At 48.0% G+C, this 23,225-nt stretch overlaps 1 protein-coding gene across 2 annotated transcripts in view; it reads left to right on the plus strand.

Moving 5' to 3' along the window:
* LOC144142599 (uncharacterized) overlaps positions 1 to 23,175 on the plus strand; it is a 47,370-nt gene extending 24,195 nt beyond the window's left edge. Inside the window, exons 2-4 of one of the 2 annotated variants that reach the window (XR_013317006.1) lie at positions 15,557 to 15,807; positions 17,232 to 21,971; positions 22,275 to 23,175. Coding sequence is in view for 1 of the 2 variants with exons in the window: in XM_077674232.1 (XP_077530358.1) it covers positions 15,573 to 15,807; positions 17,232 to 18,379 (1,383 nt within the window). In the remaining variant the exon portion in view is untranslated. Of the gene's footprint in view, positions 1 to 15,556; positions 15,808 to 17,231 lie in introns of both variants that reach the window. The other variant, XM_077674232.1, reaches the window with a different exon arrangement.
* Positions 23,176 to 23,225: the final 50 nt, after the last annotated feature.

Here is a 23,225-nt window from a genome sequence, read left to right on the forward strand (position 1 = left end):
TGATGCCTGTCACGTCCGGCGTTCATTGTCGCGCTTTAAAAATGCAAGCCTTTTTCGCCGCAGACCTACGAACTCGGGCCGGCTAATAGCGTGCAGTGCCTGGGAGCTTTGGCCGTGCGTATAAATTCGGCGCGTCCGCGTATATACCGTATTTTCACGCGTATAACCCGCACCAAAAATGCGCGCGCAGATAATAAGCGGGGTTCTTTTGCTTTAGTGCAGCTTCACGGCAATGCGCGGTGTGCCATGAAGCTCCTACGCAGTAACACTGACTAAGCCTTTCATGAGAGCGATTGCGCAAAGTATACAAGGACAAAAAAGAAAAAAACAAGGACTAGCGCACTCTAACAACTGAATTTTATTAGGGAATTGTGACTTTGGCCCTGCAGTAAGTGTATTTTACTTGCTAAATATACGCCTTTTCTGTCGACATAGTATGTGACGTGTTGCTTGAGCAGTAGGTTTGTTGCAGCCTCTCCTGTATCAAATGTGCGGGCAATACGCGAGTTTTTTTTTCTTCTTTTCCGGTTAGCTGAAAACGGGGTGCGGATTTTAGGGCGGGTTATACGAAAGAAAATACGGCAGTTCGCGTTGAAATATGGTAGAGTACTACAGCTATATGAGACAGTCATCTCTCCCTCTCTCACCACCTCTCTCTCTCTCTCTCTCTCTCTCTCTCTCTCTCTCTATATATATATATATATATATATATATATATATATATATATATATATATATATATATATATATATATATATATATATGCGTGCGTGCGCGCGTCGCTCTCGTCTTCAGGCTCTTCCGCACAGCCAGTCCCTTTCTTTGGAGTCGGCACAGTGCTTGATGTCATCGCCACTGATGCACATCGTCCCACAAAATGACTCGCATGATAATGTAATTTCGCTGTACCGCGCTTCGAGAACGGTCAATGCCGTCGCTCAGAGTGAGAGCAAGTTAGCATGCACTGCAAGAGGGCAAACACGCCCTTTTTTTTGGCCATTTACAAGTCGAGAATTCAGTTATTTAATCTCTCTCTCTCTCCCTCTCCATCTCTTGCACCCCAGCTGCAGTAGTTGTGATGTCATGATTACTTTAGTGACGAATACGTCGTCGAGCCAGAAAAAGCTTTGCGGCAAAGCCAGCTTTCTAGCAAAGCCGGAAGTGTACGCCAATACAGACGATCCAGGGGCGGTATTCTCGTAACTGTCCCTTTTGAAAACGTCCCTTTTGAGTCCCTTTCATCGTGACGTACTTCCGGTTAACCAGTGGCCGTTGGCAGTAGGTTTGTTGCGCTTGCGTTACGTCACTTCCGGTTGTTTGCTTTTAGCCAATCAGGGCTCGCCAAAAGGGACACTATTGAAAGGGACGCAAAAGGGACAAAACTCGAGAATACCGCCCCAGAACTGTTGTCCCTCCTGCCTTCTCGCGCTCGAAAGAACGCCTGCGGAGGAGGCGCGCGAGAGTGGCTGAAAATAAGCTGGGAAGCGCGCTGTTCACGTGACCCGCTGACGTCGTGCGCGCGGTAGCGCTCGCTCCTCGCAGCCGGTGATGAGCGACATCGACTCAGGATTACGCCCGAGCAAGCGGCCGCCTGGTCCCGTTGTCGCCTAAATACCGCCACAACTGCGCTGTCATCATTCCGTCACTATCGTCGCGCAGTTTTTTTTTTGTGATGGTAACAGCGCCGAATGGTTACAAATAACGTTCCCACAATACACCCGCCCGTTCGGTAGAATTAGAGTTTATGATCCCTTTGTCGTTTACGCGTTTTCACATTTCTTTACCGCATTTGTTTTACGCCCTCAACCCGCTGAGTCATCGTGAACTCAGATTTCATGTATTAAATATAAGTTGAGCTTTTGGTGGGCAGTGCAGCACGCCATCGCTGGCATTGAGTCCCGTACGGATGATGCTTCCTTCCTGGTATCTCTTCAGCCCGCGGATGCCCGGTGTCCCCACTGTATCTTCACCAGTCATCTCAAATATTTAACAGCGTTGTGTAAGGTTTACCTCTTCAGTTAACAAAAGAATCCTCTCCCTTTTTCTCTAACCCGGACGTACTTGTTTCCCTTTGGCACTGGTGTTCGTTAGACTACCGGCAAGCGTCTGGACAAAATATATCCATCTTCTCTTTGACAGCCGGTGCTTGTAAGATGACTGAGAAGGTATTTGGCCGCTCCGTTTCGCTATCTTTCATATAAACTGCTCGTGAATAAGCATTAATCTAAGAGAAAGATTTCACGTGTGGAAACTGTGGGTTGAGTTTGTGTTGTAGGGAATCGCAGTTGGTGTTATAGGGAATCATTCTCTGACTCCCCACACCATGCTCCCGCTTCCCTAGTCGTGTCGTGTTACGGAATGCTGCGGCGGGTGGGAGGACGGTGCAAAAAAAATTCGCCCCATCTTCCCGAAGGGGAGATGCGGATCATCTCGGGGTTCCGTTGTGTTTCCGTTGTGTTGTTTGTGGGGTGATGCTGACGCTTGCTTGCGCCAACCCACTAACTGACGGTACTGTTGCTTCCATCACACTTCATCGGAAGAACGGAGTGAAGTGGAGTCAACCGCAGCAAGCGCTGAACTGAACGCGCGCAGCGCGCTACCCGATTTACATTCAAGGTTGAAGGAGAGGAGACGAGGGGAGGAGAGATGCGCAAGCGCCGAGCATACGCCGCGAAAGCAGAAGCGAGAACGCGGGAGAAGCGAAAGCGAAGTGCACGCAGCTGGTACGAGAGAAGTGGCTGGAGTATCGCGCAGCTGTGGGAGAGAGGGAAGGAGGAGAGTTGCGCATGCGCAGTGTGAATGCGGACGCCGACGCAGGACATGCCCAGACTATAAGATGCTCCGCATCTAAAATGTTGCGTACAGAAAGACTGACACCTAAACATGCCTGCTCTACAAATGACGTCGCATTTAATCGTCCTCTTTGAAGTTCATGCAAACCGGACCCTTCTGTTTTCGAAGTCTGGTGCGGACTTTTAAATATTGTCCATTTCATGTCCGTTTCAAACTGTCCACTTCGAGCGAGCTTTGATTGGCTTAGAGCAGATGACACGAACATGACGCAATACAAGCAATGTGGGGGGCGTTGGTTTCTGAGTTTTAAGTGAGACTCTCCTGTTAAATTCCTATGGGACTTGCGTCTTAAAAACCGTCGTGCACCAATACAAAAAAGTGTTACAAATGCATCGAAATGTTCACAATGGCCCAAAATGCTCATTTGAGAAATATTTCACTTGTGTACTGAAATAAAGAAATAAAACTCTTGCTTGTTGACAGCTCACGCCATCTAGTGAAAGCTAGGTAAACCAAAATGTGTTTCTTGTTTAGTTTTTTTTTTTTTACTATAGAAGTGATATATCTTTCAGACAAGCAAACTACGCCGTTAGGAACATTTCTGTGAATCGTAAAACATTTCGTATCAATACACAGTGCTTTTTAGGCCCGTGGTTCATGAACTAGTTGGTTTTTTTGGAAATGCACTCAGGTGAGTCCCCCTCTAAAAGTCTTGCAAGTGCGACTACAGAAAAACGTCGTTATAACGCAGTCGCTTTATTCAAAATATTCGAAATATCGCCTTATTTGAAGTGTTTTATAGTCCCTAGTGCAGTGTATTGAGAGCGCAACAACGTGTTCGCTTTTCACGAAGTATCGCTTACAACGAAGCAAGTTTCTTGTTACGCGGACTTGGATTTAACGAGGGCTTACCTTAAAACAGGCGTGAAATGAGTATTTTAACACGAAAATGTTTTATTCCCGGATACACAAAGATTTCACCGACGTCATATTCGTCACGGAAATGACGTCATTACAACGAAGGAAGCGGCCCGTAAAGGGTGCACTTCTGCACACAGTGTCTTCTTGCGGGGAAGCAACCTTTATACTAAAAATTACGTTACACTTGGGGTTGTTCGTTTTCGGGTTTTGTATTTTAACACGAAAGTGTTTTATGCCGGGATACACCAAGATTTCGCTGACGTCGTATCCGTCGCGGAAATGACGCCGGGACACCTTTGCCGAAGCGACCCGCCAGCAGGACGTCGCTCGCCAAGCACACCCACAACACAGCCGCCGACCCGTAAATCATGCTCAGCTTCAGATTTCGATGCTCATTTCACTTTCGGGTTTTACCGATTTCTATGACAGAGAAATCAACTAAGGTTTTTGAAACGGGCACAACTCAAAATTTCGCCCCAGGTTCAAGCCGGTCGGCTGCTGGCCATTCATTTACCGTGGCCCACTGCACGCAACTAATCCGACGAGACGGCGCGCGGAGAGAGTCGGGGTGAACGAATCAGAAAGAGCGAACGCGGCGCGGATGAGCAGCGAAAAACGGTGTCGCTCTACCTGGCCCCGGCGACGTATGTGGCGCGGAAAAAAAATGTCACGACGAGGACGACACATTGGCGAGTAAAAAGGAGGGGGAGAGAGGGGGAGAGAGAAGGAGGGGGGTGGAAAAGTAGGGCGCTGCGCCGGTGCTCCCTCGGGCGACCTTTTGGCGGCGGCAGCTCGGAAGAGTCCCGGGCCGATCAGGCAGTCACCGTCGTTTCCGTTACTTGACATTCGTACCGACAGGGAACGGGAGGCCGCAGCAGCAGCGCGAAGGTCGGGCCCGCGCGATTCAATAGCCGCTTTGGCCTCGTAGAACGTTTTTCCGTTTGTATGCACTCCACACTAACCTCATCGCCATAGCCATGATCATATACACCTCGAGGAATAAAGAGGTGGTAGAGACGAAGTAAAAGTTTGGTGCATTGAAAATGCTGTTTCGTCCCGATAGCAGTGATAACAATTTTATCGCAAACTAATAATCGAGGAATACGGACGAAGCAATGGCGACTTTTTTATGACGTCACAAAATCGTGTTTGTGCGATTGCATGGCGGTCGCCAATTAAAGAAACCGCAAAGGAACATGACACGGTGACTGGTGGTGCGCCTAGTTCCGTCTGGTAGTATCACTTTAATGCTAGCTAACAAGGAGTCAACACCGTGTTTTATTGCTGGCCGCTATTGCGTCTCTGTAGCGTGAAAAGTGAGTCTTTCCACATTTCTTGCGGGTTTTCAGTTACAAAACGCTTTTTCGTGGCTGGAATACAGTCGAGCTATAGCGCAGGCAAGTTCTTTCAAGTTGAACAAAATTGCATTTTGTCGTCACGGCCCCTTTCACACCTGTGTAGCGGAATTCCTTGGGTATTTCAACGCCGCTCGTCAACACCGCACTGCTAACTGATACTCGAAATCTACGAGCAGGATTGGGACCATAACAACTGGGATTAGCGCTTTAAAGAACAGGACACATGTAAGAAAAAACGGACAGGATAGCGCCAGTCCTGTCCGTTTTTTTCTTACGTGTGTCCTGTTCTTTAAAGCGCTAATCCCAGTTGTTATGATCATGAACCAACTAGCCCAGCAGCAAGTTTCATTAAGGATTGGGACGTAATGGAGCGGACGTATGAAACGTTTTCAATACTTACAAGAGCAGCGGGAGTGGTAGTGAATGCGGCGGGACTACATCTGCTTCATATATTGATGGATTGATTGTAGGGTTTAACGCGCCGACGCAACGCAGGCGATGAGGCGCACCGTAGTGAGGGCTCCCGCGGATTAATCTTGACTACCTGGGCATCTTTAACGTGCGCCGAAATCTCGTACACGTGGGCGTTTTTGCTTTCGGCCTCCACCAGAAAAGCGCCCGCCGCGGCCGGGAATCGAGCCCGCGTCTTCGTGCTCATCAGCTTCATAGCCTTCACAGCACGGTTACATTGGTTAGAGCTACGAAGAATGCACGTTCTGTGAAGGAAAGTTTGACATCCACCTAAATGCAGCCATGCGGCTACAAAGGAAAGCTATACAGCTTTCTCAGAAACTTCGCAGTTGAAGAAAAATTCGTCCTGGTCCCGAGAAAGCTGTATAGCTTTCCTTTGTAGCCGTATGGCTGCATTTAGGTGGATGTCAAACTTTCCTTCACAGAAACTTACTCCACCTTGGGGATTTCCCCTAAATCTGGTCGATTAATGCACGTTCTGTTCCTTAATGTCATTAATGAGTGGGGCATTGTTGAGTGGCCCATTAATGTAATTTAACGCCCACCAGGAGGCGTTAGTGTGCCGCGCTAGGCACATCTTTCCCTAGGCAGAAAGTAACAAAACAAAATGAAGTAGTAAGGCCAAAGAGGAGGGGTACATGAAATAAAAGTCGCTCCGACCCTTCATAATTTGGTACCCTACCATTATATAAGGTGTCCCAGCTATCACGCAACAAGATTTTAATAAAGAGCAATGGCATTACTCGAAGAATACCTGGTGCTCAATGTTTGCAGCACTCTGTATAACCGGACAGTATTTCTTTGTTAATGAGACTTAATCAATTAATTGCAAATGATTAACTGACTCCAGAAGCACTCTCCTAATCGTTAACCTGCCAGTAAGGCCCTTGTATTTTTAGAGACGCACAAATTGCTCAATTATTCTTACTGATAAAGAAACCCCCCGAAATATGAAAAAAAGAAACTGTGGCTCATTACTCTGTCATAGGAATCGGTAAAACATGAAAGTGAAATGTGCAGCGAAATCGGCATCTGCGCATGATTTGCCGGTTGGCGGCTGTCTTGTGGGTGTGCTTGGCAAGCGATGTGCTGCTGGTGGGTCGCTTCGGCAAAGGTGTACTGGCGTCATTTGCGTGACGGATATGACGTCAGTGAAATCTTGGTTTATCCCGGGATAAAAGACTTTCGTCTTAAAATATAAAACCCGAAAACGAACAACCCTAAGTGTAACCACGGCCGCCTTTCATCCAGCGGCCGTGGTATAACGTATACTCTTTAGTACTAAGGTTGCTTCCCAGCAAGAAGACCCTGTGTGCAGGGGTGCACCTTTTACAGACCGCTTGCTTCGTGGCACCGGCGTCACTTCCGTGACGGATATGACGTCGCTGAAATCTTGGTGTATCCAGGAATAAAACACTTTGGTGTTAATAAGCTAACGAGGCCGTTAAGAACATCTCTATTACCTTGCAAAAGCTTCCGTATCGGTACACGATGCTTTTTAAGCCTGTGGGTCATGAATTTACTATACTGAGTCCCACAGGAATGTGATCAGGTGAGTCCCCTTAAAACATTACTGCTGCTCCTCTGACAGAGTAGTCCCGTGCAACGTCTATGTAGGGCGGGGAAGACGTTCTCCCGATACCCCAAGGTCTTGGGAGCTGGCCAGCCCGGTGAAATCACCTGCCCCTCGGCAAGGAGTTCGGCGGGTCATTTCTTTTTTCACCTCGTGGCGAATCGCATTAAGCCCCGACGAACGGCCCGTAAGTTATCGCACACGCTCCCCTTTGCGTGCTTGATGTGCGTATACATACTTGGGCGCCAGGGGAGAAATTGTGCCAGATAGCGAGAAAATATGCAAATAGCCAAACACACGACCGTGTTCTAACGGCCGTAGTGGTTGCGAAAGGGCGTATAGGTCCTGCGGCTGTAATTTTGGAAGTGAAATTGACCCTTTTTCTTCGCAACTTTTTTTTACCACTCGCCGCGGTCTGCATTGAACGACGTTATTATTAATGGGTACGACTTTTGCGCGCGAACATTATTATTACGAATGTCTTCTCTCGGCACCAGCCAAAAAAGGAAGGCGGGGAAAGGAGGCAGTTCGGCAATTTTTAATGAAGTTGTGGAGTTATGGGCGAACATCACGGGAAGAAGATACGCACCGTTAATACAGACCTTCAGTGCGCATGAGCAGATACGGGTGCCTGCATGTATACGCATCATGTTTCGAATGTGCGTGGGTGCGTGCGTGCGTGCGTGACTGGATGTGCGTGTGCGTGCGTGTGTGCGCGCGCGTGTGTGTGTGTAAAGTTGGAAGTTATAACGCCCAAAGAGGCGCTTTTTAAGTTTGTTTTACTTTCTTCGGGACGTTTTGTTGCTCCAGTTCATATTGCTCTCCACATTCTACGTAATGCGAATTTCTGACTTAGTTCTGTGTATCGTTCTGAAATTTTTCCTGGTTTGTTCCCTATTCACACTCGACAAGAAGGAATGGTTGTAACTGCACGCGTTCTATACGAGACGGGACCCCGTGTTTGTCTTGCAGTATTAATGCTCGGGGGTGTTTTGAACGTTAAATGTTTCCGGTAATTGTGGTCAGCATATTGTAGTAGAGAGGCACGGCGGGACGCTGAGAAATACCAGCAACAACAAACGAATGAAACTGCGGCCACGTTCGCCCAGTCCGATTTGAAGCTTCCAATATTTCGATTATTTCGAAACTTTCGAATATTTCGAAACTTTCGAAATATTCGAAAGTTTCGCTTGCGGCAACACAGCTGTTGTTGCTAACGGCAGTCGAGAAAATGTAAACAAGTGGTGTCTGCCCTTTATGTCGCTTCAAACGGCTGCGATATCTGCACAACAGGGCGTATCACAGAAGAAAAACTTCGTCAAGTGTGGCTTCGCTCAGCTGATTTCAGCATACAAAACAGTATGTTAGCGCATTCGCATTTGAGAAGCCGTTTATATTTTCAAGCGAAGTTTGAAATAACTGACTTGAACGTGTGGCGCGTGTATGCTAAACGCCATACACTAAATCCTTACACTAAAGGAGCTCTGATGATGATGATGATGATGGTTATGATTATAATGATGATGATTATGATGATGATTGACTGGATTCAAGTTCGCAGGTCCATGGGTAGCCCAAGGGTGATTCGTCCGGCCGAATATCAGGCGGTTATGCAGACGCACGCTCGTGAGCGTAAAAAGAATTTTAAAAATTAGGAAACAAAAAGCTAAAAACAAAAAAATTTAAAACGAAATCTGAAAATTAAAATAAAGAAAGTTTATGTAAATAGAAGCAACAGCAGGCATAGATGTACTTATAAGGTGCGTTGGATGAAGCTCAGCGTCATTTGTCGTTGTGCATCGCGTGTTCACCATCACGCGTCGCGTGTTTTACGTTTTTGTTCCGGAAAAAGACGTTTGATGCTTGTCGACATCAGGTTGCTGGAAGACAAGCCGCCGCCTAATTATCCGCTTGCCCTTGCAAACAGGAGGCAAACACATTGTGTGCTCTTAATAAAGGTATTGCTACACGCTGGATACAACAGGTACACAGGAGTGTCTGTGGCCTTGGCTGCAAGTTACGCCGAATAAGGCAGACAGAACGACTGACATGAATTAAGATATTCGGGGGCAATATTCAAGGGTGTTTTCTAATCGGAATGAAGGAAGAAAAGAAGGATGTAGAAGGAATGAGGCAAAGTTAAACTGGCTAAAGCCTAGTTTGCTATCCTGCATGCGGGAAAGGAAAAATGGGGGGAAAAGATAAAGCAGAGAAAAGAAAAAAAGGAGAAATGTTGGAGCAGTTTTATTTTCGTTGTAGTAACTACCGTCTTATCAGTCCTACAGAAACGGATGATTTTATGCCAGTCTAGTCTTTTGATCTGACGGAGGCCTTGTCCATCACACGATCTGCGGCGCCGGGGCTTGACGGCGTGACTGTTGGTGCTATTAAATTTTTGGCTGAGGAATTCGAACCAGTTCTATTGAATGCAATAAATTCGTGTTTCAAGTATTGTTGGATACCACTCAACTGGACAGTGTCCAAGATAATTTTGCTAAAAAAAGAAGCCATGGCTCAGAATTTCGAATTAGACAACTTAAGGCCGATTGCTCTGACCTCCAACATGATAAAATTATTAGAGCGAATAGTTTTTAAACGGATGGCTTCTTCATACAGGACAGGCAAGTGCCTTTTCCTCCTACCTCCCCCCCCCCCCCCCCCCTCAAAGCCTCATCGCATCGCATCGCAAGTGCTTAGTCCTGATCAGATTGGTTTTAGGCCGGGATGGAACGCTCATATGGAACGCTATATATTGAACGCTCATGTGGACTTAGGAGGATCCGCTTAGCACAAAAAGGAAAAATGGTGTCGGCATTAGTTACCTTAGATGCAGCTAAAGCTTATGGCAGTGTCGAGCACAGTATCTTACTTAACAAACTAGCCCGCATAAACCTGCCTGCATACCTTTTTTGCTTGGATTAGGGAGCTTTTGGCCGATCGGGGATTCTTTTGTACGAACGGAAGGCTATTTTCTGGCAGATTTCCACAAACTAGAGGTGTGCCTCAAGGATCGGTTTTATCGCCTTTACTTAGCAACATCCTTATGAGTGACATTCCTCTACTCCCAGATGCAACAACCTACGTTCGTGCGGATGATATCGCGTTCTTTGCGGCCGCAGTCGCCATTCATTCGTTATATGAACGTTTGCAGGCCTATTTATGTCTGTTAGAAACATGGCTTAACAGCATTCATTTAACGCTAAATGCGTCGAAGAGTTCTCTACTTGTCTTCCCGGTTGCAGGACCAGTTTCAATTTCTCTCGCTTACAAAAATAAAGACATTCCGCAGATGGGTTCGCTGAAGTATCTTGGTATTACATACACTTCTGCGTTTGATTGGCATACACATATAACGCATCAGTCACGAAAGCGGATAGAACATTTTGTCGCATGAAAAGGCTAGGTGGGAAACGAGCAAGAATGCGCCGGGATTCACTTTTGCCGTTGTGCCGATTTTATGTCCGGCCAGTCATGGAGTTTGGCTGCGTCTTGTTTTGCAGTTGCCCTATTTACAAACTGCGACCGTTATACCTGTTGGAGAGGCACATCCTTCGATTTTGCCTTGCCCTCCCCCGATTCGTCTCGAACCGGGTTTTGTACTCAGAGGCCCGCGTTCCTGAACTCAGGGTCCGCTTTCTCTTGCTGACAATTCAAACTTACCTCCGCGTGTACGAAGCCCCCTCTGGAGCTGCCAAGCCTGTACTTATTTATTTGTGATCCGAGTTTATTTTTTACATCCCCGTGGCCTAAACGTATTTCGGCCCAAGTGCTATTCGTTCAAACATGCCTGGATTGTATTTCATTAAACTATATGAATTTATTCCGGTATCCACTATTGAGCGATAAACTGAGTTTTTCTTTCAAAACCCCTTCCCTTCGGCTGCAAAACCTCTCCCACACTCTCTGTTAATCTCTATTTTAATTGAATATTTATCCAAGTATCCTGCTTCTTCTGTAATTTATACTGATTCATCTGAAAATGGCGAGAAAGCTACAACTTGGTATTTTTTTCACAATCTCTATAGATTGGAGTTATTCGCTACTAATCCCGGACTACACAACCATTTTTATGGCAGAATTTTTAGCAATAGATCTCGCTCTATGCAAAGTACCGCAGCATGTATCAGAAATCATCATATTATCCCATTCGATGTCAGTTATATCGGCATGAACTTCCTCTTCCGACTCTCCATTGTACCGCACACTATTGATTTTTTTTTGTTCCAAGGCACGCGAAGGAGGTACGTTTTGGCTTCAGTCCCTGGCCATACGGACATCAGGGGCAACGAGCTTGCGGACCATTTCGCTAATCTCGCTGTCACAGCTCCCGTTCAATTCGGCATACCTAATCTGGCTCTTTTTGCATGTTCAAGATTAAGACGATATTGGCATTTAGACGCTACTCGTTCAGATTTACTCCTATCATTTGAACAGTATCAACATTTAAAGTTCGGGTGTAATGTTCATTTTTGTGGTTCTCGGAATATGCGTACTGATCTTCACCGAGCTGCGCTGCAGAATTCCAAGGCTAAATATTTATCTGTTCATATCAGGGCTTTCACCTACGGAACTATGTGTGCGGTGCCAGGTCCCTGAAACAATCGAACATCTTTTTCTCGACTGTCACCGTTTTTCAGCCGCTAGACAACTGCTTTTGAAGGACCCAATTGAGCCGTTGGGGTTAACTTTATCGATTCCACTTATATTATCTATTGGCGCGACAAATTTGGGGTACGCAAAAAGGGATATATAGAAATGTTCAAGATGTTCTTTCTGCTTCGGGTCGTTTGAATTGGGGTGCTAATTAATGGGTAATTCGGGTTTTATTCATAACTATAGGTTTCCTTTTACGGCTTCTTTCCGGAAGTAAATTAGTATTTTGAGGTCCTCACGTATTTCAACAGCCGAGGTAGGCCTGGCCAATCGCCCCGTGCAAAAAACTTTGAGGGAATCATCATCATCATCAAATAGAATACAACTTTGTCCAGCGCTAGGGCACTAAACGTTCAGGTTCAGTAATCGTAACTAGAGTATCTATTTCTATAGTCTTGCGTTCAAGTTCGTCGCCCGCAGGAAGCGTATGAGTTCCTTATTCGCCTTGTGAGCTGATGACGACGAAGGCCAGTGACAAAAATCTTCTCGTCTCAAAATGGCAGCCAAGATCCGAGGTTGCAGACTGTTGACGACAGCTTCGGCGCGAGAAGTCTTGGTAAGATATACAGCAGCCATTAGGGCCGAGAAATTATTTGAGGAAGTTCGTTCAACTTAAATTATTGTGCTATGGGTGCCACTCCGTGTCAACGAGGGGTTTAAGAACCCGTAGGTTGCCCAAAACGTTCGCGCGAAGTGGAATTATTTCGTGCAGACTTTTGCTGCAATGGTATAATGTGGAGCACTGCTGAATGATCAACGTTGCGGTCTATATCAACACAGCGGATGATTTGCACCAAAGTGCCAGCTTGTGCCCAGCGGCACTAATGGATGGCTGGCACCGATACTTTATCTCAATCAATCAATCAATCAATCAATCAATCAATCAATCAATCAATCAATCAATCAATCAATCAATCAATCAATCAATCAATCAATCAATCAATCAATCAATCAATCAGTTTATTTGTGTGCCATTTCATCTCAAGTATATGCAATACGTATGGAGCTATAGTGTAACAGCAACTTTTATAGCGAAAACTTGTCCGTATCAGTTTGGTGTTATTCGTGGTTTAAGCGCAGAATATTCCTCTTGGTGAGGCCATCATCTTCACGAGGAGATAATTTTTAAAGCAGAGCCAACGTTAGACGTAGCGCAGTCCGCGCATTGGTAACCGGCTTGCCCCCGCTCGCGTGTACGTCTAGGACTGACATGTCCCTTTCCGCGCGAACGCAACTGAAGTCCGCTGTCCATCCGCCCGTATATTCACACGACGGACGTGTCCGCGACCGGATTCGTGACGCCACAAGCTCGAAACGGAGGTCCGCTGTCGGATAAACATTTAGATCAGCGTAGCAGACGACAGAGTCAGGGCCTCACAAGTTACTCTCGACTCCGCAGCCCCACCAAATGCGCAGAGAACCGTTACGAAGGTAGCTGGAAAGGTCACGCGAATGTAGTCCAGAGTTTGACAGATGTCAGTCTGGTCAGGCTTTGAGTTCATTACAAAGTTGCGGTCCCGGGCCAAGTCAAATAGTTTTGGGGTTTCGGATGTCCTACGGGATCCTCGATCACAATGAGGCTATAGGCAAGATGTCGTCAGTTATCTTCGTGATGTTGTTTTTCCTGGGGCTTCTCCTTCAAGCCGCAGCAACACTGAGGATCTGACCCCGGGTATCCTCAACCGACGAACTCAGCTTCCGATACAAAAACTGTAGTTTATTTACAGCCCAGCGGGCAGCTAAGAAATAGTGCTCCGGTGGAACCCGAAGACGACGGGCCGAGAGCTCCGGCGCCCGGACCGCGTCTGTCTCTCTTCATCTTCCCTTCATCCTGCCGCTGAGGGCCGGGGAAGGGGGAAAAGCCAGTCCTTCGTCGGGGTCCATCCCCATGTGGTGGCCGTTAGGACATCCGGTGCGAGCATGCATGGCCTTTCTCAGAATGCGCGGCGTTGCAAGGCGCCGCGCGACACGTTATTTCCATTTCCGCGCTGCTCTTCCCAGGGACCGCACCAGTTAGTGTGTAGAAATGCCCGACATCGTCGTTGTTTTTATTCTCTCAGGATGTGCCGTCGTGATCGCGCACATGCAGAGATACTGGGCAAGTTGCCGTCTGTCCTGCTAATCATATCTGGTGTCGTTGGTATCACTAGCGATTCCGGAAGGAGCCTGGTTGTCGTGTGTCTTTCCGGTACTTGATTTGATTTTGATTTGATTGTAGGGTTTAACGCGCCGACGCAACGCAGGCGATGAGGCGCGCCGTAGTGGAGGGCTCCCGATTAATTTTGACCACCTGGGGATCTTTAACGTGCGCCGAAATCTCGTACACACGGGCGTTTTTGCTTTTCGCCTCCACCAGAAAAGCGGCCGCCGCTGCCGGGAATCGAACCCGCGACCTCGTGCTCAGCAGCGCAACGCCTTAGCCACTGAGCCACCGCGGCGGGTGTCTTTCCGGTACTATATATATATATATATATATATATATATATATATATATATATATATATATATATATATATATATATATATATATATATATATATATATATATATATATATATATATATACCACTGTGGCTCTGTCGCAGCCAATCTTGTGATTCTGTGCTTACACGTGTTCGCCAAGTGCATTCGCGGCGACGTTCCTTGAGGCGTCTCGGGAACTTTCCAGTTTCACCAATGCACACGCAGTCGCAGTCTCCACAGGGTATCTTTTAAACGGCACCAGGGCATTTCTGTTTCGAAAGCTTGTCCTCCGTGTTCACTAGCTTGCCGCGAAGTTTTGCGCAGGGTGTGGGCAACCCGCAAGTCACACTTCGAAGACACCCTGGAAAAAACTCCGCTGACGCCGGCGACATGAAGGATTGCTGCTCGGGAGTGGAAAGCCCTGCTCAGTGCACGCGAATATTTGTTTATTAGCTAGAAGGAACCAGCTCGTATGAATTCGATGAGGCGGCCGGCCGCAAATAAATGATAACCATGCGTATGCACTCGCCAGGTGTAGCAAAGCTAACGTTGCTGCAATTGATTTAGTCGCTGTATTCGTTCAGATCAGCCGGTACCCTCGTTAAAATCGGAAGGCAAAAAGGCGCCGAGCACTATCTGCCCACTACATGCGCCGTTTTGCGGTCGTAACACGTAACCAGTTAACAGCGGAGCTGTTGTTACTGGCCGTGAGTTCGGTGTTGCACAAAACTACCCGAGAGGAACGCTACCCCACAGCTGTCGCAATACCTGCTAGACAACGGAAAGACACGTGATAACACCTGCTCGGACGATAAGCCACGTCAAAGCGTGCGCCTCTCGGTTCGTTCGTAAAGAGCAAGTCTTCGTATCGTCGTGCGCATGCGCTGTGTGTCGTAGAAGAGCCGTTCGCGTGGCAGCGTCTGCGCAGCGACTTTGCACCCACCAATCGCGAAATCGACGACTCCTTCGACGCATACGACGACGACGACTAGCACTATGGAGTAAACAATGAAACTATATATGTATCCGTAACTGCTCACCTACAGCTTCCCCAGTCAAGTCTTGCGCGTGAGTGCAAGCTTAGCTCCGAGAATTTTTTTATCTATCCCATGAATACACCACAACCGACATGCCGCGGACGTTCGTTGTACCCGTCTTACGCGATAGTTGAACCTTTGCCTTCTTTCATCGTTCGCTTTTTCTTTCACTCGTCGGTCTTGCCATCGTTCACTCGGTTACGCCGACAACGCGGCTCAGCCCAGAGACGGCCGCCAAAGGGCTGCGCCCTAAAAGGTGGTCATTGTTTTTTGTTTTTTTCTCGCAGAAGCCCCGACGCCGCCATGTCGTGGCTGCCGACGTGCTTCGCAATGGCGGCGGCGACGCTGCTGCTCGCTGCGCGAGTCTGCCCGGCGGTGGCGCTGGACGCGGAGAAGCAGTGCGACCCACCTGGCGTCTGGCAGACGGGCGAGGCCCTGGACGAGACGGCCTCGAAGGCGGCCGGCGCCAACGTCAGCCTCATCGAGCCGGCAAGGTCCGGGAAGCTGCAGGAGTGCGTGGAACGGTGCTGCAAGCGAGGTGAGCGAAAAATAAGGGGGAAACGCAGACTCCCTGGGCCAGAATTCTCACTTCTGTCCGTTTCATAGAAGAATGGACAACTGGATAGTTGGTACTGGTAATTGAACATCTTGAAGGAGTGTACTCTCGATTCGGACAATAGAAGGCCTAAGACAAATCACACCTCTGACTCACATCTGAAATTGTATTGGAACTGACACGAGCTTAAATACTAACAACCTCATACCCGTGTGATTACACATCGTACAGACGTCACAGACAATCGTGTTTTTTTTTTTCGACACGTGCCAAGCACCAAGCACATGTGCGGCTGAATGTTGTTGGTGCTTGGCACGTGTCGAAAAAACAGGAATCTCTGTGACGTCTGTATGATGTGTAGTCACATGGGTATGAGGTTGTTAGTATTTAAGCTCGTGTTCAAACCACTACACATGCTGATGGGGGAGTGTATGAAATGTTCCTCGTTGTCTTGGCGAGCGTGTCACTTGCACTCGGCTTCTCTGACGGCAAATTCTGGGTCGTGCCCAGCCTGACGCATGCGCTCGGCGTCTTGGGCAAGAATTGCTGTGACACTAGTCGTGCCTAGCCTTCAAACATAATCTGCAATTATAATCTTTACAAGGAGCACATGGTGGGGGGTCCCATTGCTCATATCGCCTTATCATCCATAATGAGATTCAGATGCTTGTTTTGTGGTTTTGTAAATGAATACTGAGCCCTATCCTGTATGCCCGATTAGCCTGACGCATGCGCTCTGCGTCTTAGGTGAGAACTGCTGGGTCCTGCCTGGGTTTTTTGTTTACAACACGAAATTTTGATTGATTGATAGTAGGGTTTAACGCGCCGACGCAACGCCGGCGATGAGGCGCGCAGTAGTGGATGGCTCCGGATTAATTTTGACCATTGATTGATTGATTGTAGGGTTTAACGCGCCGACGCAACGCAGGCGATGAGGCGCGCCGTAGTGGAGGGCTCCGGATTAATTTTGACCACCTGGGGATCTTTAACGTGCGCCGAAATCTCGAACACACGGGCGTTTTTGCTTTTCGCCTCCATCAGAAAAGCGGCCGCCGCGGCCGGGAATCGAACCCGCGACCTTGTGCTCAGCAGCGCAACTCCTTAGCCACTGAGCCACCGCGGCGGGTACAACACGAAATTTTCCGACCAACGAGAGGCTAACATCTTCGCTGTAAAAGCGCGACGATACGTCAAGGCTGCATTGAGTAGCTTGTTGATAAATCGCTAATTTGAAAGAAACCATCATTTATTCATTTTTTTTATATATGTGTCGGAAAAGGCCCTCTGCCGATGTGCGCATGTGTTCTGCGGTACCCTATTTGTAAGCTGCGTATTGCGTCCTTTCACTAAACACGATTACAAGGCGTTCTCCCAGCACTGAGTATGTCGCTCATGTCTGTTCGCAGATGACTGCAGCGTCGCCACTGTGAAAGTCCAGGACAAGGGTAGCGTACTCTGCGCCCTCTTCAACTGCAACCCGCCCGAGAAATGCATCTTCAAGAAGTCGGCCAGGCTTCTCAGTCTGGACAGAACGGCGACCGCTTTCCTGAGACGAGTCGTCGCCGACTGGCCGAAGTACAGCAATGTCGAGGTGCACACAGGAAACCTGTCTTCCGCTGACGACGCGGCGACGTCGTCAACGTCGTCGTCGACGTCAACGACCGTCGACACGACGTTACCGTTCGTTGCGGACGTGACGACACCCGGCTCCGTTAACAACGCCTCGACTCCGAGCATGGACAGAACTACCAAGGCGGCGACGTCGGCTCCCAAAGGAACCACGGAGGACTCGGACGCGAACAGTCCTGGCGTTATCGTTGGCGACGGCACTACAGCGCGTGCCCTGAACGTCACTACCGAATCGCCCACGACGCACCACTCCCTGGGACTAAGCGGCATCTTGGATCTTCTGAACCACGTCGCAGAGACACGGTCTCAATCTCCCCTCGGACACGAGGCGTCTTCTTCTACAGACAGTGACCAGCACGTTTCTGTGACGTCACAAGCGCCGTCAACTACGCAAGCGGTCACAGAAAGCACACGTCGTCAGGATGTGTCGAGCACGACTAACGCCGACGTCGCTGTTTCCGCGTCTTCCGAAATTCCCGAACAGCCGTCGTCGACGCGAGCGACGACGCGCAGTTCCACGACGGTGTCGCCTGCTCTGGAGGCGTCCATGGAAAAGATAATTCCCGCAAAGAGCCTCGACAGGAATGTCTGGTGGTCTGGCATGTCCGTTCCACTAAAAGCCCCGAATCCGGTGACGAACGCGTCCGTCGTTACTGCTAGCGCCAACGCGACGGACCAGCCGGTCGACCCTGAGAAGGTCAACGACCTCAGAAGGCCCATACAGATCTTCGCGCCGACGACGCTGAACGTAGACCTGATGCCCAAGGCGTCGCCTTCGATCAGTTTGGTGATAGGCCTGTGTCTCGGCCTCCTCCTCATCTTCGTGGTCATGGGACTCATCGGCAGGAGGATTCTGGACGTCTGGCAGAGGAGGCACTACTCCAAGATGGACTTCCTCGTGGACGGCATGTACCACGTGACGTGAGGCCCGGTAGGGCTCGCTCAGCTCGTAGTCCGCAACCAAGTTTCTGGACTTCAAAAAAACTTCAAATAAGGCCTAGCTGATGTTCGCTACATCTCCTCGCGCTACAAGAAACGTCGCTCGCTGGTCTGGGAATGACAATTGCCTGTTTTGAACGCACAAAAAAGAAGCGAAGGTATTCGGATCTCTGTAGGGTCTGGCCAGTTAGGCAACATGCTTACCATAGTTTTTACAGTTCAGTGAGGAGCGGGACGGGGTTTTAGTGCTTCCTCTCCGTTAACCCAAGTTTTTCAACGCTGAGGTTTGCTGGCGAACATCAGCTAGTTTTGCGGGGACCGAATTGTGTACAGAAAAGAACAGCCGTGAAGACCAAGCTTGATTTGCGGTGCAAAAGCTGCGTGTGTGAACATTTTTTAATCTCCGTTATTCTGGAGAACGGTAAGGTTCATGGCGCTGTTTTTTATCACGCTTTCTTTTTTCTTTGGATATGCCTGTGTGCGCATGGTCATGAGCCTGTATACGCTATGCTAAACATTTTCAACACTTCATCACTGAGTCTAGATAAACCGTGGCCGTACAAAAATCGCTGAGCATGCACATGTTCTTGCATGCGCTCATTGTTCAGGCCGCAGTGTTTACATTTTACGAAGTCTTGTGTGTGGTGGTTATGAACATATCACTTTTCGTCTGTGAGGATCAGCAAGGTAAAGGTGTTTGAAATGCGGGAGAGTGAGTTTCCGGCGTTGGGACAACGTTAACCCGTTTAAAAAGCGAGCAGCGTTAAAGCGAGAAGCAGCTATTTTATCTTATCGCCGCTCGCCAATTTGCCTGCGGCCATCTTACTTTTTTTCCTCGTCCGGGTTTCCCCGTCTCCTGATTCGCGTATCACTTTTTTTATCGGAGTTAATCGAAGTACGTGGGTTTCAGTTCGCGGTACAGGCAACGTCGGGGAGGGTATAGTTGCGGTCTTATTGTTTCTTGGACAAACCAGTCCACGATAAAACTGCTCCGTTAGTGGAGGGAACAAGAAAAGAAAACATTCGAGATTAACCTAGCGAGGACGCCCACCCAGCTTTCCATGTCAGGTGGATGCGAAAATTGCGTTAAAAACGACGAATATCTGCCCGCGATAATGATTCCGTGCACGCATGCGCAAGCTGTTTACAGACAAATGTATGTCAACTCTTAACGCAGCGTGGGCCAACATCACGAGTTTCTTACAAAAGGTCATGATACTAGCCGCACGTATCAATTTCAATGATAGTCGGGAAACGTCAATTGTTTTACGACTTCTTCGTGCTCACATCATCGTAATAGCAGCATAGGTGCTGTGCAGAAGAGCACCGGGAGTTTAAAGCAGCAGACCATAGAACACCTCGGACGTACTCTCTTGTCTGTACTGTTGTATTTTTTTTTAGCCTTTGCACGAGTGTTCTCGAGGGCACCAAGGCCCACTTAACGTGTTTGAAGGACAATGTCGTCTGCAACATGGTTCCTGCTGGTCGCTACTTCTCTTGTGATACGTGTGAGTGCGTGTACAAATGTGTATCAAGTGTGCGCTACGTGGAACTTGGCTGTGAGTGTCTCAGAGTGTGGTGTGTAATGTACCGTGGCTTGTGTAAGGGTCTGTGGGCTGTGACCATTGTACCGGCTTTGGGTTAACGCTGATGCGGAGTCGTAAAGTATGCTTTAGGATTGCACCGATTGATTGATTGAGTGATTGATTGATTGATTGGTTGGTTGATTAATTGTGGGGTTCAACGCGCCGACGCTACACAGGCGATAAGGCGCGCCGTAGTGGAGGGCTCCGGATTAATTTCGACCACCTGGGAATCTTAATGCGCGCCAAAATCTCGGAACACACGGGCGTTTTTGCTTTTCGCCTCCATCAGAAAAGCGGCCGCCGCGGCCGGGAATTGAATCCGCGTCCTTGTGCTCAGCAGCACAACGCCATAGCCACTGAGCCACCGCGGCGGGTACTTTAGGATTACCGTCACGATTGAAGACAGGATGGTGTCTGGAATCCAGGTGCAACAGTGGTGCTCTTCGGTGATTAGTCCTGGACTCACCGATGCCTCTTTGAGAAGCAATCGTGCATTCGTTTTTTCACGTATGGCGTGAAGAACCTTCGAACCATTTGCTGACTATCCGCGCCGAGTCCGAGACAACAAATTGAAGAGCCCCAGTGTCTCGCCTAGGTGTCTGAAGGCGTCTCGTAAGTCCCATTTGCGGTAATTCAAGCTTTTGGAAGAAGGAAGGAAGAAAACTTTATTAAGAAACGATGGCCCGAGGCCGCAGGGGAAGGGGGAGGGCAGGAAGGACGCTAGTAATGTCCAGCCATCGACGTCGCACAGACAAAGCTCCAGAGTGCTGTCAAGGTGTCCTTGACGCGCCAAGAGGGCCGAATCCACTCTTCGTAGAAGCATTTGGACATGTTCCCGTCAAAAACGCTCCATTTTTAACTTTAGGCTTTAATAAATGCCGTAGGAAGTACTTGCAGTGCTGATCGGGAAATGGCTTTTTGGGCCATGGCTCTGTTTGGTATTTAAGGGATACGACGGCAAGCACTTTTGGACGTGTGAGAGCCAACACTTTGTCTTAACTGTTTGTATGAAAGATCTCGTACTTCGTGCTGTATTCGTCGCGGAAGGGTAAAGTATTGAAAGACAGCCACGAACATTTGTGGACAACTGCCGCAATAACTGCAGCAACAGTCTTAAACTTACCGTCAGCTTGGTGACTTGGTGACAGTTAACGATGTATCTGGAAAAAAGCAGTGTGTTCTTTCAAAGCAAGGTTCCTTGAATAATTGATCGTTGAGCTGTGTGCACTATAAAGTCAGTCGTTTTTAAGCATCCGGTGGGATAAACCGCACCTCGGAGTTTACGCTGTTAATCATAACCCTATTCCTAAACTATACGAGGCTTCGTCTGTGCTCATCTGCGCACAACAACAAAGTATTATTCCGCTTCGGCAAAGCCTAACCTTGACTTGAGCACGTATCTGTCCCACAAACACCTGTGCCCGTTCCCATTTAATTTTTTTCCTTTTTCATAGCCTACAAAATTCCGGGAGCTGTACTGTAGCTGTGCTTTTAAGGAGTCGTGTCTTGATTTTGGGAGAGGTGTATTAATTTATACGCGAAGGAACTACGTAGGCGACTAGTAAACCTAAGTGCCTTCCAAGCATTATCCAATTGCCTTCACAAACTGCAAAACTTAAGAACACCTAGTTAAATCATCTGTCTTCCTGTCGTTACCCAATAGCCCAGAAAGGAAAAATTCTCGCAACAACACTGCGTTCACTGTATTATCTGTTTAGTCATAGTTTAGTCTGACGCACCGTCGTTCGCAGTGCTTCCTTGACTCTTACAAGACATGTGAAATACTATGAGGGTTTACATGAAAGTGGTATTGCGGCACAGCGGTTACATTTAACGAGACGGTAAACAGGACTTGTTACTTTTCTCATGCTGAATCAGTTTTAGCATCATGTGTGAGAAACTTTGTTGCGTACTTGTATTCCACAGTTTTGTGATGTTTTCGTGTTTTTATGGCTTCTCTAGGTGCCGGTGGGTGTGCGTGTTACACTTGCGGTGAGACTAGCGTCACTAAATAAGCTACGCTTAAGAGTACCGCCACTTCGTGCACCCGGAAGCGTCTGGGGGCCATTTTGTTTCTGGCTTGTAGTGTTGCCATCTCTCCCAACGAAACCGCCGCCGGTTGTTTCGGTAGATAGAGCGAGAGACAGAGAGGAGAGGCGCCCAGAAACAAAATGGCTGCGCCCATATGTAAACTAATATCACGTGGGGCCGACCGACCAATGAAAATCCTGATGGCACATAACAATGAGAGAAAAGAGTGCCGATACTCTAAAAGCCTTTATTTAGTGACGCTAGGCGAGACTTCCCAGGTCTAGTTATCATCAAGTGCCAGCGGCGCTCCACAACAATCCCGTGCTTCCGTGATAAGTTTGAGCACAAAACTATGCAAGATTGCGCGTGGCTCGTATCGATGCCAAGCGGCCTACGGTCACACTTTTGCGTTGAACACACGCCAACCACGCACGCTTTTCTTGTCTTACTACTTAAAGAGCCATGAAGACAAAATACAGCCTTGTTTAATTTGAAAGAACTTGACTTCAGTACCTCACTCAGCCCTTATCCATCCAAGATAGACGTTTCTTAAACAAATTAGCGGAAGAAGTATTAGAAGACTCAAATTTAGCGCTTTATTGACGTGTTACGGGCAGGAGAGACGTCATATGGGCTAAAATTAAAACACAATCTTCAGTGTATTAACTGCACATTAGCATACAAGTGATACGATCGAGAGGAACTAGACACCCCCACTACAATTGTCCAGTCATGCGTCTTAGGGATGGTTTGGGTCGGCATTCGCCAATCGCATGAACGCTATGCTGTGACGTCATATAAAAGTTGCCAGAAATTGACAAGGAAGTCGCCACTTGTGCATGTTTTCTTTAATATCTAAATTATTTGTCCGAAGTTTACGATAAAATTGGCGTCATTGTTACCGGGACAAAACAGTCTTTCTAATCAACCAAACTTGTATTTTGTATTGACGTGGCCCCTTTGAGGTCGCGAACGCCGGAGACTGCGTCGTTTTTACCCGTGTGATCCGCCTTCGTTCTGGTGACGACACGCAGTTTTTTATCGCTCCTTGTTATGTGCTGGACATCACTTGTCTTGTTAAATGAGTGCTGGTTGTGCTGTCTACTTAGGAATTTACTGTGATGCAGTGTTTGAGCGGAATGTTGAAAATAAAGAAATGCAGAAACCCCCCGTGTACGATTCGTTGAATGACGCGTAAGTGTACGCCGCTCTGCT

This window comes from Haemaphysalis longicornis, unplaced genomic scaffold (assembly GCF_048455015.1).
Source record: "Haemaphysalis longicornis isolate Haplotype H1 unplaced genomic scaffold, Haemaphysalis longicornis Haplotype H1 scaffold_6, whole genome shotgun sequence".
Taxonomy (NCBI): domain Eukaryota; kingdom Metazoa; phylum Arthropoda; class Arachnida; order Ixodida; family Ixodidae; genus Haemaphysalis; species Haemaphysalis longicornis.